The sequence below is a fragment of the Agelaius tricolor genome, unplaced genomic scaffold (genome assembly GCF_023055355.1).
Source record: "Agelaius tricolor isolate 1412-34295 unplaced genomic scaffold, bAgeTri1.0.p SCAF_9, whole genome shotgun sequence".
NCBI lineage: Eukaryota > Metazoa > Chordata > Aves > Passeriformes > Icteridae > Agelaius > Agelaius tricolor.
In genome coordinates, this window is record NW_027269269.1 from 8,900,594 (window position 1) to 8,918,971 (window position 18,378).

Below are 18,378 nucleotides of genomic sequence, written 5' to 3' on the forward strand. Positions count from 1 at the left end.
CCTGAGTGGAGGTGTTCAACCAGATCAAGAGGTCCCTTCTAACCTTGACCATTCTATGTGAAGGTTAGAGGTAGAAAATGGACTGTCACACTCCACAGTGTACTCATTCCTACTCTCCATATAAAAAATTAAGAAGATACAAATTTTCTTTTGAAATTATACACTAGCAGTGCCAAGAATAACTCCTGATACATGCCTGTAAGCCTTGGCAGAGAGAAATTTGGGTGCTGCTGGATGAGAATGTGGAGCTTAAGAACATCATGCTACCCTTGAGAAACCATCATCATATCTAACACCTTAACACATGTAAGAAAGCTAATGGAACTTGGTTCATATAGACCTGAGACATGATCTGAGGGTTGATCAATCAATTCCTACCTGAATAACTGTCAGGAAAAAATATTTAGATTCAAGGAACTTTATTTTCAATTGACTTTCCTGAACATATGCAGTGACGCTTAATTTTTACTTATATATGTTATAGCTTATAACATTGTATGCACTTACTACCTTTCTAACATTAAACAAGTCACTTCTTCTCAGTTATTAGGAGAAAACCACAGACTTCTATTTGAACTGCTTATTGTGCTAATAATTACGGCATTCTCAATTATCACAAATTGAAACGTCTTCATTTTATGAATAGCATACCTAAATTTTTAAGTGGTTTACCTGAGTAACTTGGATTTATACTGTGGTTCTTAAGGCTACAATGAAATACATATGGAAATATATTTATGTATCCATGAGTATTACTTTAACTACACCAGTCTGTCAAAAATATGCAGGCTGTCTGGTACTTGCTTTTACATTAGAGTATAATATTTCAAGACCAGTAATACAATAAACAGTGTTCATCTGAGATGTGTAGCATTACAGTGGTTCTGTTCCAGAGAAAGAAATTGGGTATTTAATTTTTCAACTGGGACTCAGTCTATTATCTGTAAAGGTTGTGGGTCGCACTCTGTCTTTAATTATTCACAGGTGATTATATCTCTCTTCCAGTTTTCTTTTTATTTCAAAACATAAGTTGATAGCACATACTGTCAGGCTAAAATGGCAATATAAGCAATATATACCACCTCTCTTACGAGTTATGAACATATGCAATAAGTAAACATTGTACAACAGAAGTCATCAGATAAGGGAACTGTGGGGCACAAACATTAATGAGTTAACAAGAGTCAGAGGAAGCTGGTCTGAGGCTGGGGGCTTGCAAGGAGGAACCCTTCTGCCTCTGTAGTACACACAGCTGAGCTCTCTGTATGTGTGAGGGAAAAAACCTCTATGCCCATGACACTACACACAGCACTTCACTGAGACATTTCAGTGCATAATTTACTGAATCCATTTGCCACAGAACATTTCATGGCTTTGCACTCTCATGTATGCAGAAGACAGACTATGTAAAGCTCTGTTTAAAATGTCAGTACAAAATAAGTTTATTATAAGTATAATCCTGTACAAGAAAAATGTTGCTTTGTGTTTACTGGGAAGTGGGAGCACAAAGCCTCAGCATGAAGGGGAGGCTGTGCAGCTGTTATGCCATGCAGACAGAAAAACACACACTTCAGAAGGCAACAATTGCCTTCTGCTGGCCCACACCGTACAGCTGAGTGCATTTTTCATACCTTCATGGAAGCTAATAAAACTCAGAACACCAGAAATGCAGATCAGAACCACGGGATGAAAGTGCTACTTACCTTTAGTTTATATGAGATGTGACTACAGTGAGTTTCCAAAAATTAGCGAGTAAATCAGAATATTGCTATTTTTATTTTATTTGTCCTATGGCAAGAAACTGGATTGGTGAAACTTTTCAGCTTAGATTCCTCTAGGCCAAAGCAGTGAGCTATTTATCAAAGTGAACATGAAAATAGTAGAGATATATTGATCTGTCTCAAGGTTTTGACTCTTTTTGCTTTGGCTTTCTCTTTTTTGTACAGTCCTCCATTAAAGGAACCCTAGTTACTTGCCTTCTTCTTCTGTTTGTCTCCATCAAATATTTCATTGCCTTGCTCCGATGCATTTTTTGATCCTTTTTCAATGCCCGACGTTCTTCTTGTAAATCCTGTTCAAAATGAAACATTAAATCTCTACCCCTAAGACTGTGTTAAGGACAATAGAAACTGGATGGAACTGCTCATTAAATGATACAATAGCCTGTATGATTGGCCTTCTATAGAGTAGGTCCCATAACTGTATGTTACAGTCATAACTAACTTTATGCTCATCTAGAAAAAAATGTAATTGCATTTTAATTTTTAAAAGGATTTTAGGAGAGGCTTTGCACTTATCTTTCATGATGCCACCAGCTGAAAAATCCCACCTTTTTTATGTTCATTTTGTGTAGTTATCTAAACCTGTAACATAAGGATGCAGGTATGACAGGGAAAATACTAAAGCTCCCCGCCACACACCATAAAGGATTAGTTGTTTACACTGAAATTGATCAACAACATTAAATAAAAGCTCTCCAAAGAGCCAGATCAGCCCTGCATCACGCCAGTAATTATTTAAATAGCACTGTGCAGGCGGATCTCAAGAGTTTGTGTCAGTAGTTCTTACTACTAAAATTCAAAAAACAAGAACCCACAAGTTAGGACGGAAAACACTATTCCTAATGGCATAATCTCCTATAAAAGGGAAAACAAGAAAACTCCGAAGTTGCTTGAGAAGTCAACTTTCCCACGGCCGTTTAAAACCCGCAAAAGTACAAGTTTTAGTTTGAAGACACCCCTGAGGCGGTCCCTGACCGCGGGGCAGGGCGGAGGCTGGGACATCGCCGCCCCGGCCCGGCCCCCGCCCCACACGGGCCCCACACGGGCCCCACGCAGCCCCGCGGCCCCGGCCCCCCTTCGCAGGGCTCGGCCGGCCCGAGGAACGCCCGCCCCGGCGGTCGGGGACCGCCTGAGGAAGGATACACAGGGACGCTCTGCCGCCCTCCCGCGCGGTTCTGCGGTCCCCCGGCGAGGAGCTGCCCCCGCTCCGCCCCGCCGGCCTTCCCGCCGAGCTCCATGCAGCGCCCGGGTCAGCGCCGGACCCACACCGCCGCCAGCGCCGGGCCCCGCCGCGCCGTTCTGCGCCTCCTGCCCGGCCTCATAGCAACCGGCCACGCCGCTGCCTTCGCAACGGGGCGGGGCCGCGGCGCGGGGGAGCGGCGCTGGGCGAGAGGCTTTGGCTGCCGCGGCATTTGCTGCCTGCGAGGCTGGCGCAGGGGACAGGGCGGGACGGGACTCGAGGGCGGGCCGGGACCCGCCTCGCCCGGCGGGGCCTCGTCGGTGCCCGTGCCAGGGTGGGAGCCGTGCGTGGGAATCGCTCCGCACACTCTCCGCGGACCTGGCCCGGGGCCGGCCAGGAGAGCGGTGCCCGACACCCTGCCAGGGACGGTGCTTGGCTCTCGCTGGGCTTTCCATCCTCGGCAGCGCTGTACGCCGCGGGATGACCTTTAAAAGCCCCAAACACACGGGGTCCGAGCGAACGCGTTCTCCTGGGCAAACACCACGTGCGGGTTTGCAGAGCTCTGCGGTGCCTCTTAGGCCTGCTGAAGACTTGGAGTTAACCCCATAAACTTTTTTTTTTTTTTTAACCACAGGGTGTAGAAATAACAACAACATCAACCACCAAAAGATGTTTTGTGCAGTTGATGCACAAAATGATGAGTATTATAGAAAAAAGATTAAAAAGTCCATAAATACACTTACACAAAGGAAAAAATACAAAAAAACCCACCCCAGTTTGTTCTTAAGACTGCAAAACTTTTTTTTTCTTTTTCTTTTTTTTTTTTGAAGCAAAGTAGGGTGTGTAGTCTTGGGATATTGCCCTGCTTCAGATGAGCTGTCAGCAACAGGCTAAATGCCTTGGTGGTTTCCTGGCGAGACATTTCTTGGCTGGTGTATTTGAGCTTAAACCAATTCTTCCTTTTTTTTTCTTTTTTTTTCTTTTTTTTCAGTGTGCAGCTGTTCTATGTCTTTGACTAGGAAGGTAAAAAATAGTACTCTGCATTTGTAAAATACTTTTCCGCACAGACCCCTCCCCCGTATTTGTAGCACAGTTTGGGAAGTGGGTGTTGCTGTTACCATTTTGCAGTCAAGACCAGTGGTGGTCAGGTTGCCAAATGTGTTTAATATTTACAGTATTCCAGTTACTGCCATTGAGAAGATGACCCTAAAATGGAAGTCTTTCACCTCTAGTTCGGAAAACTAACCCCAAATTCACCATTTCTTTGCCCCATCTGCTCTGTTGTATTGCTGAAGGTGGAAAAATGGTTGTCAATTTATCACTGTGTGCTTCTCAACCTACACACACATTTAAAATCCCAGTTTGCCTGATAAAATACACTGTTTCATTTAGGATGCAATAGAAGGCTTTATCAGGTTGGAGAACTGAGTCACCCAAGCAGAACTGAGGCAGAGCTGGGAAACTGCAGAATTTGGGCCCATGTCACATTTAGGAAGATTGAAGGTCATGGTCAACTCATGCCACTGACAGATTTTGAGCTTCCTTGGATTTACTGAAAATTTTCATCTAATACAGTGCAACTTGCAGCTTCACCTTAAGACACCTTCTGAGATTCAGAACTTATTCAGTGTTTATATATATTTCTCTTGTTTACTTTTTTATTAAATCTTCATCATTCTCCTTTATGGTTATTGGATCTCCTCAAGCGTAACCTCACATCTTTCAGACTGTGGGTCTGAAAGTGACCCACAGTCTGAAAGATGTGACAAGAAGGTCACAAGGTCACAAAGAAAGTGAAAAGCTGGGGCCCATGCAATTCGGAAGTGTATGATTATTCTGGGGTAGGAAGAAACCTGATTTTAAGTAGTAACAGAATGGAAGGTCCTGCTCTGTCAGCTGGTTTGAAAGAAGTTTCATAAATTTTACTTTGGGCCGGACACTGATATTTCATTGAAGCTCTTAAAACTTTGTGGGATGTATTCTGAATTTATTACAAGTCTTATTTAAAGGCTGGAGCATAGCTGTGCTGCTGCAGAAACATATTTTTCTTTCCTTCTTGTCCCAGTGGAGGATTAATCTGCTGATGCCCTATACTTTTTCTCCAAGCTGTGTAGGCAACTGCATGGGAGAAGTTAATGTTCTGACTGTTTTAACCATTCCTGAATTTTGTCACTCTGCCTACTGATGTACATAGACAGAGGAAGAAAAACTGCCTTTAATGTGATATATAGAGAGCCATGGAAATAGTTTCACCTTTTTCCTGAGACTGAACTAATGATCACAACCTGCATCTTCTTGAGAAAGCATCAACTGATGCACTAATTAAACCCTAGTAAGTCTCATATTGGAAAACTATTATGTACCATGAGGTACTTTAGAAAAAATTTAAAATTTTATTTTGAGAGATACAGAAGAGCCAAAGTTGTTCAGAATTTCACAGGCAGTTGAATATACTCCTCTCAGTTACAGGTTCTTAGTACTATTTAGCTATTAATTTTCAATAAATATTGGATTAAAAAGTTTTTTAATCCCCACTCCCAACGAGTATTGGTTGCTCCCAACAAATCTTAGTAGCAAAACCTATCTCTAGTGTATTCCAGTTTTAGATAGAGGTGGAGATTAACTACTCCACTAGAGGTGGAGATTATCAAGCCAAATTTGGAGCATTGCCTTCTTGTACCAGTGTAAGGTGCAGTTGAACAGTGTATTCTGAAGATCCTTTAGACAGTGTATTTCCCAGTGGTACACTGGAAGCGGAGGCTTCATTTATTCAGCCAGATCACAAACAATTTAAATTCTCTAATGTGTCTAAATTCTCTAAATATGTTGGATATTTCTGAACTTTTTTTTTGCTTAGACTATCAGATCCAGTTTTAAGACACAAAAGTAGTGGAATTGAGTGAAATCTTAAGTGCCTTATAGTTTTAATTAAGCTTCTGTGGACTACATTTAATTTTCTTCTTTTCATGCCATTCTCTTGTACTTCGACTTTTTTCAGGGATAAAAATCATTATACAGAATGATAGTCTCAGTACCTGTGTTACAAGGGGTGGGCTACCAGTGAGACCAAAATACTGGTATTATTCTCCTGGTAAAAGATTTTCTATTTAATACATAGTACTAATTTAAAATAATATCTATTCAGTTTTCTATTTTGAAATCACTTTGATGACATATTCCAAAATTGCCTCCACAGCCTGTTCTAGTGCACTACCACCACAGCAATACAGACTCTTTAATTTTAATGAAAAAAAAAGCTTGGTAAAAAATTGAAAACATGAAGTAATACTAATTTTTCTTTCAAGTAGCCCAGAACACTCATGCCAAATATACACAAATGCTCAAAAATAGCATATAAGAAAATCTGTCAGAGTTTATCACAATGAAAATGTATATGTTTAATGTGTCATGTAGAGGTGATAAGCAGTAATTTTCCTTCAGGATGCAAGTAGTAATATATAAAATCTGCTGTGCAGTTGAAATGTGGTTTATTAAATCCAGGCAGTAAAGGAGTGATGTGTTGGCTGCCCTTTGTGCTGTAGACATTCCCAAATAGTTAGATCAGGCCTTCATAGTGTACAATTCTTTCCACAGAAATTTGAAACTCATCAAAACATTTGAATTTCTTCAAGTAAAAGATGAGCCACCACTTTAGGGTAACTTCATTTATTTGTCTTAATATTTTTTTGTTCGGTTTAGGAGAGACTGTCATAAATAATGGCGAACCTTGTTCACCTAAGGTAAGATTTTCTGTTACTTTGTTCAGATAAGATAATGAATGTAACTGAATGATTTCTCAGAAAACTGACAGATGTTTTAAAAATATGGATTACTTTATTCAAGATAGATATGAAAATACAGAAGAATCAGGTATTTTCAGATAGAGAAAAGAAACTACATTGAAATTGTAGGAATTCAATATATTAGAACATTTTTGAGTTAATGTCCTGTATCACAGTTCAGTTGTTATGTCATATTTTTAATCTCATATGCATGACTTTAAATGCAGAGTAACTATTGGTTTTGGCAGAATCAGTTCTTGCTTGAATTGCTGAGATCAGACTTGGTGGCTTGTTTCATGTTGGCTTTTGTTAAAGATAAATATTGATTAAAAATATTTGCTTAACAGTGTTTAATTGAACATCTGGTGAGTAGCTGTGATAGCCCTGGAACAAGCCATACTTTCAAGTGTTCTATTTATAAGTTCCAGAGATCTGTTTATAACTCTTGCATAATTTTTCTTTCTTTATTTTGTGCTTATTTCAAAATTAAAGAAACACATTATTTTACTTCTCTATCATTCTCCAGGCATAAAATGCAATTATACTAGTAATTCAGAAACCTTTTTTTGTAAAATTCCTTTGTTAACAGTTTTCTGTAATTTTTACTTTCACTTTTTAAGAGCAAAAATCAGGGGAAAAAACCCTGTTCAGGGCTTGCTGGTGTAGTACCAATTGCAGAAAGAGAAAACTGGAGCAGGAAAGAACAATTATGGTGAAGATGTATTCAAGTCTAAATAACTTTTGTTTTTCATTAAAATCTTGAAATTTCTAAGGATCCTATTTACATTTGAAAACACAATATATGAACATACTACAAACATCTTGCTGAGATGATGAAATCATCAAAGACTCATATGAAAATGTGTTGCTTAGTCTTTTGACAATGACACATAATTTTTTAATTACTTTTAGTAATTTTTTAAAGTGATAATTCAGAGGCATTCCCTTATTTTATGTCATAAGGCGCCATGGAAGAAAAACTATTAAATATGAATATACAGTTTTAAAATAACAGTAATATGTGGAGCTACTTTTACTAATGCTATTATTGTTACTGTTTCAGATAATTGTGTGCCCATAAATACTGTCCCTTTATTCTTTCCCCTGTAAGAACATTTATAATATTTATTTTACTGCTGAATTGGTCTGCAAATCTTCTCAGTAGTTGCATAAGTTTTCTCATGACTGCTTGTGTGCATAAACTAAAAACTTATGCAACTACTTCCTTGACCAGTGTCTAAATAATGAATTTAGGGATTTTCAAGAGTAAAAGTACTTTGCTAATATCTGGTAAATCCAAAAGCCTGCTCCTTTCCTGTGAAAATAAGTTCATTAGCATTTGAGATGCCTGTTGGGTGTGGTGATTCCTAAAATGCAGGATTTGCAAGTTCTTGCCTCCCACTTACAGTGTTCCAAGTATAATACCTCACCAGAAATGGTGGTGGTATTTTTTTAATATATAGAGGTTGTTCTTTATCTCTGACACTACTTTTTTCTTGTGAGGTATGGCTAAGCAGAGAACATCTAATCAGTTTTGGTCTCAGCTCTGTCAATTATTGCTTGATAAAGCTTTTAAAAAACAGGTTTTGAAAGAAGTTCTGTGAAGCAATATACTTCATTTTGACAGACTGAGCTATTTTATGTGTGCTTTATGTTCAATTTATTTCCCCCTCCATTGTTTGGTACAACAGGACACAAGGAATGTTGGAGCTGTGGAGGAACCACTCCAGGCAGAAGAGAAAAATAAATCTGCAGATATTTCAAAACAAAAAGAACAATGCCTTGTACCGTGTGATGCTCAAGCTAAAATTTTACGAGGGGACAAACATTACATGTGCAGTATGTATTCATAAAGAATACTTTCAGTGATGGGCTGTGCAGTGCCATGCTATGCAATCCTCTCCTCTGCTACGCTATGCTGTGCAAATTTATTTTTTAATCTTCTTGAGCACACATGACAGCCTTGTGACCCTGCTGCCCAAACTGTGTGTTGTCCAGAAAATCTGGGGTACCCTGTTTTAGGGATGCAGCTGGTATGACAAAGTATAATCGTTGGTGAAGACAGGCAAATCCAAGCAGCCACACAACCCACCTGGATCTGTTATGCTCTGAATGTCAGTATCTCACTCAATTAGAGAGGAAGACGAGGATGTCTGTTGCTCATTTAAACATCATAGCTGGATGTGGGGGTGTAAGTGGGAGGTAATTAATTAATTAGTCAGTTACATGGGAGTAAATGTGTACTTCACCTTACTTTTATGGAGGCTTACACAGGATATTCTCTATGCACTAGCTTGACAAACTCACAACAAATTATACAATCAGCCTCTGAAAATAATTGTGCAAATTCTTGGTTTTCACATATGATTTCAAAATATATATTATTAATTATATGCCATTATGATGATGACTGTGATTTTTAGCATCAGGGCAAAAACCAGGAGTAGTACAATGAATGAGCAAATGTAACGTGACAAGAAGCCTTATATATATCTGTCTTTTATCATACGCATTTATATTTCTGTGATATCCATTAGCTGGTTGTCCATTTTATCCAAGGATAAGATTAATTTATTCTTCAAAACATGAGAAGATCCATCACTTCTTAAGATGTCTGTACTGCAATCAGAAAGTCTGAAGTTTTTAGCACCTTTGGCTTTAATCTGTGGTCTCTGTATTACTTTCACTTTTAGGTGCTGTAAGGTAAAACACCTTCAGTATTCATTTAGATGTCATAAATAAGTATGTTGTCATTTAGTCAAGAATATTTCTAGAGTTATGAAAACAAAGTGGATGAACATATTTCTTTCTGAAGGAAATTTGCAGAACTCTCTTGCTGAATATGCCAGAAGTACAAAAAAACTGGTAAGAGACATGATGGATGATCAACAGTCTTCGCTGGATTACCTTTCTAATCAGGTACCTTTTTCCTTTATTATAAAGATTCGTATTTGTTATTTCTCACAGCAGATGTTGTCTTTCTAAGGAAAAATAGGGCTCATTAAAGCATTCAAATTGTCATTAAACCAGTAGGATTAGAGTGTTTTATCACCAGTCCTTGTACCTCTGGTAGGTGTGAGTTCCGTTTCTACGAGGAGCGGTAAGCACAACATTTCACAACTTAGTGTCATACATTGCAGTAGGGAAAGTGGAGGGCCATTACTTCACATTAGTACAATATACTACACATCACAAAAATTAACTTCAGATTATGTTAATTAGGAGTCAGAAAAAAAATCTTTAGAACGTAATATTTCTCATTTCAACCTAATTAAAGATCTTTTATTTGAATTTGCAGGTAAATGAACTTATGAACAAACTTGTTCTTTTGAACACAGTAATTTTGAGAAAACATCTGGATCCACTTCCTTATAAAGCAGTTCAATCTCATGGTAAGTATTTTTCAGATGTAGTCTTGACACCTTCCCTTTTTATCTTTGTATCTTGAAAAGCAGCTAATTAAAGCAAAGGTAAGCAATTGTACATTGACATTTATCCTGTGTTAGTAACATATAATCTCTGGAAACTTAATAAACTATTTAAAACTGTTATCATAAATACTGCTTTAAATCATTTGCATCTGACAACTCTGGGCATCCTCTTTAGCATGCTGATTTTTATGTAAAATACCAAGTATGATTATTAGCTAGTAAGTGATCTGAGGCTGCTGAATGGTACATTCTTTTGCAGTGAAATAAGGTGTGCTCTGCATCTGCAGTATCCTTCTTCAAATGGAATGTTTTTCATGTATACTTTAAGATGGAAAGGCTTTTACAAGTATAAATATAAATATCTGTAGGAAAAAGACTTCATTTCTCAGATAATATGTCTTTTTCATGGTCCGGGTGTTAGAAATAAAATTTAAAAAAATCCGTAAATGGGATCAGATACATAATCTTTAATTTCATATGGGTATGTATCATATCTATTAAGATTAGAAAGAACTTTGTCAATACATTGTCATTTGTACTTAGAAGCTCAATGGTGTTTAGAGAATTTTAATTTGCAAGATAAATTCATGACAAAGCATGATTTTAAAGTTTGCATAAGAAGAAAATTATATTTTAAATAATTCATGCCACCAAGAAAAGTAATATTCCTGTATTAATCTGTATTTTTTTTAAACATATTATGCTCATGAACTTCCTTGTATACCTTTTTTTCTCTAGGTTTGGACTGCACTCATATTAAAGATACTGTTGGTTCAGTTTCAAAAACTCCAAGTGGTCTGTACATTATCCATCCAGAAGGATCAAATTATCCTTTTGAGGTAATAAATTTATTATTAGTCATAATTTGCTTGAGAATATAAATTTAGAATATTTTTAATAGACTTCAAGTGTTTTCAATGACAATTCTTCAACAGATGAATGAAAAATGTATTAAATGATCTGCACATGTCTGCTTTTACTATAATTTTGACAAGTTTCTTGTTTTCTACAAAGAAATTTAATCTCTGTCATAGGAGTCCATTGTCAGTTTTCATATGCAGTGAAAAATACCAAAGAGGAAAACCCAAGCTGTTTTCCAGCACCTCTTTTGGATATGGAGAAGAGCTGTTCTTTGCTGTTTTAGAGATGGAAAACTGAAGAGCAATTGACTGATCTGATTGGCTTTTAAGACAGGACTTTGAGATTTTTTTGAGTGATTCTGCTGTATAACATTGCCTTCCCTTGTGACGGGACTCCGTGAATGCAGTCATCCAAGTGTAGGAGAAAGTTGAGAAGTAGAAACCTTCTCTGAGTATCATTATAATCCAGTCTTGAGGCACAGAGGCATCTAAAATTGTGGTTTTCCTATCCAGTTTGCAGGATTTATATTCCTAAGACAAGGATATATATCCCTAAAACAAATTGCAGCAATCATGCTTCCTATCACTGCCTGCACTTTATGTAATTGCTCAGATTAATAGTGCTCATCTAGAAGAATGGAATTTTGCATTAATTTCCTCAGACTCAGAATATTAAGATCTTCGCAAACACAAGGAATATTTTGTTTTATGTATTTATTTCCATTTCAGGCTGTTCTATTTAGAGAAGGCCTTATGCATAGTGGAAAGGTAGACATGGCACTTTCAAACCTTCAACTTTGCCATACAGGTTGAGGTCATTATTTTTGAAGAAAAAACAAGGAATTTAAGCCAACAAATAACTAACAAAGTTTAACATCTATCTTCATAGTGTTCCTTTATATGTAACAAAGGAAGAATGAATCCCTTTATCTCTAGCCAAGTGGAGCCCTTCAAAATGCTACAAAAAGGAGCTTAAACTGGTTAAGAAAAGGTTTCAGAATTATGCTGGCATCTCGAAAGAAAAAAAATGAACTTGATAGTGCAACCTTTGATATAAAAACCTATCATTCTCTTGATGCAATGCAGGGAGCTCAGGAAAAAGATCTGTAACTCATCAGTAAGTCCCTTCCATGTAAAAGAAAGGCAAAGACGTTGCAGTGTTCATAGAACAACCATATTTGTAGTATGAGGAAAATGCAACTATAGCAAAAATAGCATCTGTTTAATAATTTCTTCTGGATTGAAGGTGATTCCAGAAATACAAAAGAAAAATCATAGCAATTTGATTAAAAGAACAAGGTAACAATAAATAATGAGAAGAATGTTTGCAGTCATGAGTGTCTCATTTCTTGTCTGGTAAATGTTGCACAGAACTTGAAAGACAGTGCCAAAAAGCTCTCAGAGAAAAAATTTCTAAAATATGTGTTCCATAAAGAATGTTATTTTAAGGAAAACTACTTAATGTGAATTCTTTCATGTGTTGAAGCATAAAAAGAGTACAAGAGAAATGGTAGATGGACAAAAAATATCAAGACATTTGAATATAAACAAGAAATTATAAAGCATCTTTTAGAGGCTAATAACCAAGAGTTCTAAATGTTCTGCAGACCAGCAAAATAAGAAAAAATACAGAGGTAGAAAACCATAGTAAGAAACTATAAAACAGGAAACAAACCCAACATGAAACAATTTATATCAATGAAGACCTTTGCAGCAATAAAATGTCTTTTTATGCAATGGAACCTAAATGAAAATGTGTTTAGAATAATATGCATAAAGATATCAGTTAAATGAAAACTATTTAGAAAATGTGGTCCCATTCTTATTTTTCATGTTTCCAAAAGTGAGTATAGATTTTTATGCTTAATTTGGGCTACTTGAACTCCAGATGCCAGGAGCAATAAAAATACCTAGCTTTAGTGGTAGTGGCAGGTTTCTGTCACCTCAGAAAGTTACTCTCAACTAGGCTTTTTCCTGAGCATTTGTTAATGAGATGATTAAAGCCAGTTTTACTTTTGGAAAAATGAACCATGACCAATTTCTGATACATTTTTCAATCAGTAAATTTAGATCAATGATATTTCTCAGTTGAATCAGACAAACTAAACAGTTGTTTAGAATATACCTCTTATACACACTGCAGGTGGAAAAGGAAGAAATATTCAGTAGAAGTGTCCTCCTTCTCATTTAATTTAGCTTGTACCTGGCACAATCATGCCCTTCATACCTTTCATGATATGAGACAGAGCAAACTGTAAAGCAGATTAACTATTATAAGGCTTTACAATTGCAACATTTCCATAAGGGATTAAGAAAACTACACAGCTATAGCTGTATTTTTCTGTATCTATCTAATATTTTTATTTAGCTGGTGTATGTATGATTTAGCTGGTGCTGTATCTAACTGGCCGATGACCTCTCATGTAGAGCCATATCCGCTCCTTCTGTGAATTATCAACATTCACACTGATTTATATTGGACCAAAGACTGATGTTATGACCAAGTGGGATCCTCATAGTTTTCTGACTCATAATCAGAGGAGTAGCCAAGCATGCAATTATCAACTCAAGACAGTGGATGAGGCAATGGTATTATTTTGAATGAGGTTTAGGTATTTTCATCTAAATATTCATTTTGGAATCTTCTGTATTTGTTTTTATTCCAGTTTTATCCTCCTTGGGTGACTGAAATAAGCATGTGACTCTCCAGGGAATAAAGGTCACAATTCTTTTTTCATGCACAAAAACCTTAGTATGATTCACTTAGTATTTGTTTTGCAAGAATTGCCTGAAGTATCTTACTTGAAGGTCCAAGATCCATCAGGGTGTATTAATTCAAATTGCATCTCTTCCTGTTGCTTTCTTGTCATTCATTGAGAAGACATTGTTAAATCACAGAGGCTCTAACTATAATGTTGATGTTTTCCTGCTAAGGAGCAAGTCTGGTTTCCTGAAAAATATCAGGCTACTACAGGCAATGGAGGTGCGACATATATTGCTCAGTCTGACACAATTTTTTTTGAGAGTTAAACTGACTTACACCTAGTTTCACTTTTATCAGCTGGCTAAGACTGCAAATCTCTTTTTTCTGAAACATGTTTCATTTTGTACATTTCCCGTAATGTCAAAAATATTTCTTATTTTACTCCATCACTTGTGCATCAGCCTAGTGTTATCACAGCCAACATTATGTTCTGAACTTACTTTTCTTACCACAAGAAGCTTACTGGCTCACTCCCTATTAGCATTTTCCAGGTTAATTCTGATATTCGTCACCTTTGGAGACAAAAATGAGCCCCTGTTTTCAAACACTAATTATGGATACTCTCCCTTAGAACTGCATTGAATAGCTTAGGGAGGACAGTGTATAAATGCCTAATATGATCTTTCTAAATTAGATTTCCAGACTTTATAATCCCAGTTAGAACTGATCAAGATTTGGTACTGCAGATATACTTAGGAAAGTCAATTACAAATCTTAAGTTAGATGGGCTGAGGAGAAAATGTGCCACATAATGTGATATTCCAAAGCAGAGCAGATGGCAGCTGGACCACTGCCATTTGACATACTGCTGGGCACAAATTTTAGCAAAGACTCCTAAAGACTCATAAATTTGAGAGTTGACGTTATGTATTCAGTGGTACTGCTCAGTTGCAGGCAGTTATATGTTCACATTGGGACTTCCCTGGATCGGGGCCACTTCTTATGTAGAGGTTTTTGCTGCTGCAAATTATTGTTGTATGCTGGGTTAATGCTATCACTGTTTTCCATTTCCTCACCCTTATTAAAGGCTCTAAATTTCCCAGGCACCACAAACACAGTATTCTCTGGAAGAAGGCACGGTGGTGACAGAGAACATATAAGAAGTTGTGTTTATTTTGCTTTGCTGAAATAAAAGTTTATTTGGTGTTGCTACCTGTATCAGTGATATGCTGCCTGATTAATACATGACATTGCAAGTTGCTTCCCTTCCTTGCTATAAATGTTACAGTGACGTTTATCAAAGCTTATTTATTATATCTGTTATGAGCAGACTATTATGCTCAGCAGTTTCTACTGGTTGAAGAAAAATCCAAATCAAACAGTTCAACAAGAACATATAAAAAATTTTGCAGCTTCATTTTTTTTATTTTCTTAGAGCTTTTTTTAAAGATATTTGAAAAATGTGTTACTTAGCAAAACTCTGAGCAGCCTGCCTTTATTTAATTAAAATGTGTTTTTCCTAAAAGCTGCTTAAAGAATGCTTAATCATGCCTATGTTTATTTTAGGTTTTGTGTGACATGGATTTTCGAGGAGGTGGATGGACTGTGGTTCAGAAAAGAACTGATGGAATTGTTCAGTTTCAGAGAACATGGTCTGAATATCTGGATGGATTTGGTGACCTTACTGGTATTAATTTTAAATACTCTAAAGTGCTTTGGATCCCACATTTCTCCCGCTTTTTTGTGAGCTACATTTCACTAAATTGCACGGTAGTTTTAGCAGTATGAAGTTCTTGTTTTTTAAAAGTCTTGTTTTTACTTAAGGATTTTTTAAATCAAATCTGTTGTGTGATTTTCCCAGTAATAACTATTACCCCACTAGAGTCCTTAGTTATTGCAGTCTTACAAGAGTGTTTAAAATATTATATTTTCTGTTTGAAATAATAGATTGTATTTCTTCTCTTTTCAGATTTAAAAAAAAATGCCTTTGTTGCTTTGAATCACTCATTTCCTTAGAGTAGAGAAAAATCAATAATATTTCACCATAGGGCACGCAAAGTTATTAACAATTGAAATATTTCAGTACCTTATACCAACACAACTATGATGTTAATTTTTTATTGCCACCTTTAATCCTGCCAGACTAAACCCATTTGCTTTTTCAGAAGTTTATCTGGGATTGCAGTGGAAGCACTCAGCTTTTCTGTACAAAGAAGTGCGGCTCATATGAGGCTACAAGTGTGATTAATGGAGGCAGCAAATCTTGAGAACAGGGCTTAAATTTTGAGAATAGGGTTTGGATATATATTTTTTTTGCTTTTCATAGAATGCTAACATTTATTATTTCTCAGTATTGCCCTTAGGAGTGCTACTGAGTTCTGTTCATGCAAGTGGTTCTTTAGCACATTCAGTTTTTGTGGTCTTCTAAGATATATTGCAGACGAATATTTGAAATCTATCATCTGGACAATTTTCTAAAAAATATCACAGAAAAAAAAACCCCATGATGCACACATGGGTTTTCTTAGGGATTTCCTAAGGAAATGGGAAGATTACTCTGTTCCTTCATTAGTCTTTCAAAGGAATATAAGCATATCATGCAACTTTTATTACATTTGGTTCAGGAAGGAAAGTAAGAAAACAGGAACAATCACTTTTTCTTTTACAGTTTCCATTTCTGGACTATATATTATATTTCTCTTCAAGGAGAATTTTGGCTTGGACTGAGGAAGATTTTTGATATCGTAAATCAAAAGGCCACTCATTTCAGTCTTTATGTGGATTTGGAATCAGAAAATGACAAGCATGCCTATGCATCATATGATGGATTTTGGATAGAGGATGAATCATGTTATTTTAAGATCCATTTGGGGCATTATTCAGGAAATGCTGGTAAGAACTTCCTTCTTAGAAGTATTTAAAGGTAGTTATTCCCTTTCTTAATATGAAAAAAATGATCCAAAAGAATAATAATTAACTTCAAAAATTTTATTTCTAATGTGTTTTTCTCTGGTATATAATGAACATTTATGCAGATAAATTTTTAATTATATAGTGATCTGTTATGCCTGTAATAAAAAAAAAGAAAATTGAAGGGGATATATATATATAAAATAAATAAGGGATTTTTTGGGCATTAGTGTTTATTTACCTAATCGTTCAATTGTTTAGATGTCCTTTATCTCATTATTGGCAGTCTTCCTGATGATGCTTTGGATAATTCAGAAGTGCACAGATAGTCATGTACAAAGGATAGAGAAAGAAACTGAGTGGAACAAAGCTGTTCTACAGTGTATAATAGTTGCTGGGTGATGCATAGACACAAATTAATTCCAGACCTCCCTTAATAGCATAAATACACTAAGCGTGCAAAGATTTGCATTAAGCATTGCATCATGTCTTACTGCTTTTTTCTATGTTATGCAAGAATGGTCCTTATTATCAATGAAATAGTTAATCTCTAAAAGTGTTAGTGCTTTACTCTGTATTTGTGAAAAATACTATTTCTTCAGTAAGTTCTTTAGTAAGACAACAGAGACAGGAATAACTGACCTTTGTGTTTCAACAATTCCATCGTGTTTCATGACTCACTCTGGGGCTTTGGGCACGTTACTGGAAAATCTGAAGTTACAACCGTTTTTGTTTACTTTTATCTCTTCTTCCTCTGTCTTTGAGGACAGAAGCCTTTACCTTCATAGCAAGCATGGATCGCTAAAAGCAAGGCAAATATGAAGACATTTCATTGAATTTTAACTTCTTCCATATTTCTCAGTATTTTATTCTTTTTTTCCCTGCATCTTTAGCACTTTTGCAGCTCATTAGCTGGTGCTCTTAACTGCTTTTGAAGAATTCTACTTTTGTAATAAATTCAGAGGAAAAGTTTGCACAGTGTGCATGAAGTAAGAAACATTTCTCTGTAAATAACTTTTTTTTATTGTTCTGTTTATCTGTTATACTTAGGAGATGCATTTAGAGGATATAGAAGAGAAGATAATCAAAATTCCATGCCTTTCAGCACTTTTGATGTTGATAATGATGGATGCAGGCCAATGTGCACTATTAAAGGACAGCCAGTAAAGAGCTGCAGTAACTTCAGTGATAACACCGGATGGTGGTTCAACAAGTGTGGCCTTGCAAATCTTAATGGTGTTCATCGCTACAGAGGTAGATTCCTTGCAACTGGCATTCACTGGGATACATGGACAATGAACAAAAAACCAGTCAAAATTAAATCAGTTTCCATGAAAATTCGGAGAACCAATTATCCATATTTCCATTAACATATGAAAATAGAAATATGTCTCTCTTTGCAGTTATGTGGAATGATGTATCACTACAATCATAAATACCTTTCATCTTCACTTGAACGGTTCAGTCTTAAAACTTTTTTAGATATTTCTATAATATAGTTACTAATTTTTATTATGAAATGTCAGCATTTATAGTGTTCCAGCTTGAGAAAGATCCTAAGAAGAACTTAGGAAACTCAGGAACTCAGGAAAAGGATTAAGATGAGTGTTTGTCAGCTTTTATTCAACTGCGTCTTAAAAAAATCTCAGAACCAGCAGAAAAAATTATAAAAAGAAGTGTAATGCTGTCTTTTGAATGTGCTCTTTCTATGCTCTCCATATCTAAATTGG

General features: G+C 36.3%; 2 protein-coding genes across 3 annotated transcripts in view; one reads left to right on the forward strand and one right to left on the reverse strand.

The window, feature by feature from the left end:
* CEP126 (centrosomal protein 126) overlaps positions 1–3,132 on the reverse strand; it is a 38,456-nt gene extending 35,324 nt beyond the window's left edge. For both annotated transcript variants that reach the window (XM_071434202.1, XM_071434203.1), the window contains exons 1-2: positions 2,925–3,132; positions 1,977–2,102 (exon numbers count right to left, since the gene is read on the reverse strand). In XM_071434202.1, coding sequence (XP_071290303.1) covers positions 1,977–2,102; positions 2,925–3,019 — 221 coding nt within the window. In that variant the 5' untranslated portion in view covers positions 3,020–3,132. The remainder of the gene's footprint in view (positions 1–1,976; positions 2,103–2,924) is intronic.
* Positions 3,133–6,599: 3,467 nt separating this feature from the next.
* On the forward strand, positions 6,600–18,018 carry ANGPTL5 (angiopoietin like 5). The gene is made up of 8 exons (XM_071433849.1): positions 6,600–6,701; positions 8,435–8,582; positions 9,559–9,662; positions 10,042–10,135; positions 10,913–11,013; positions 15,305–15,425; positions 16,445–16,630; positions 17,699–18,018. The coding sequence occupies exons 1-8, from the start codon at positions 6,600–6,602 to the stop codon at positions 18,016–18,018; spliced, it is 1,176 nt and encodes a 391-aa protein (XP_071289950.1).
* The last annotated feature ends 360 nt before the right edge of the window (positions 18,019–18,378 follow it).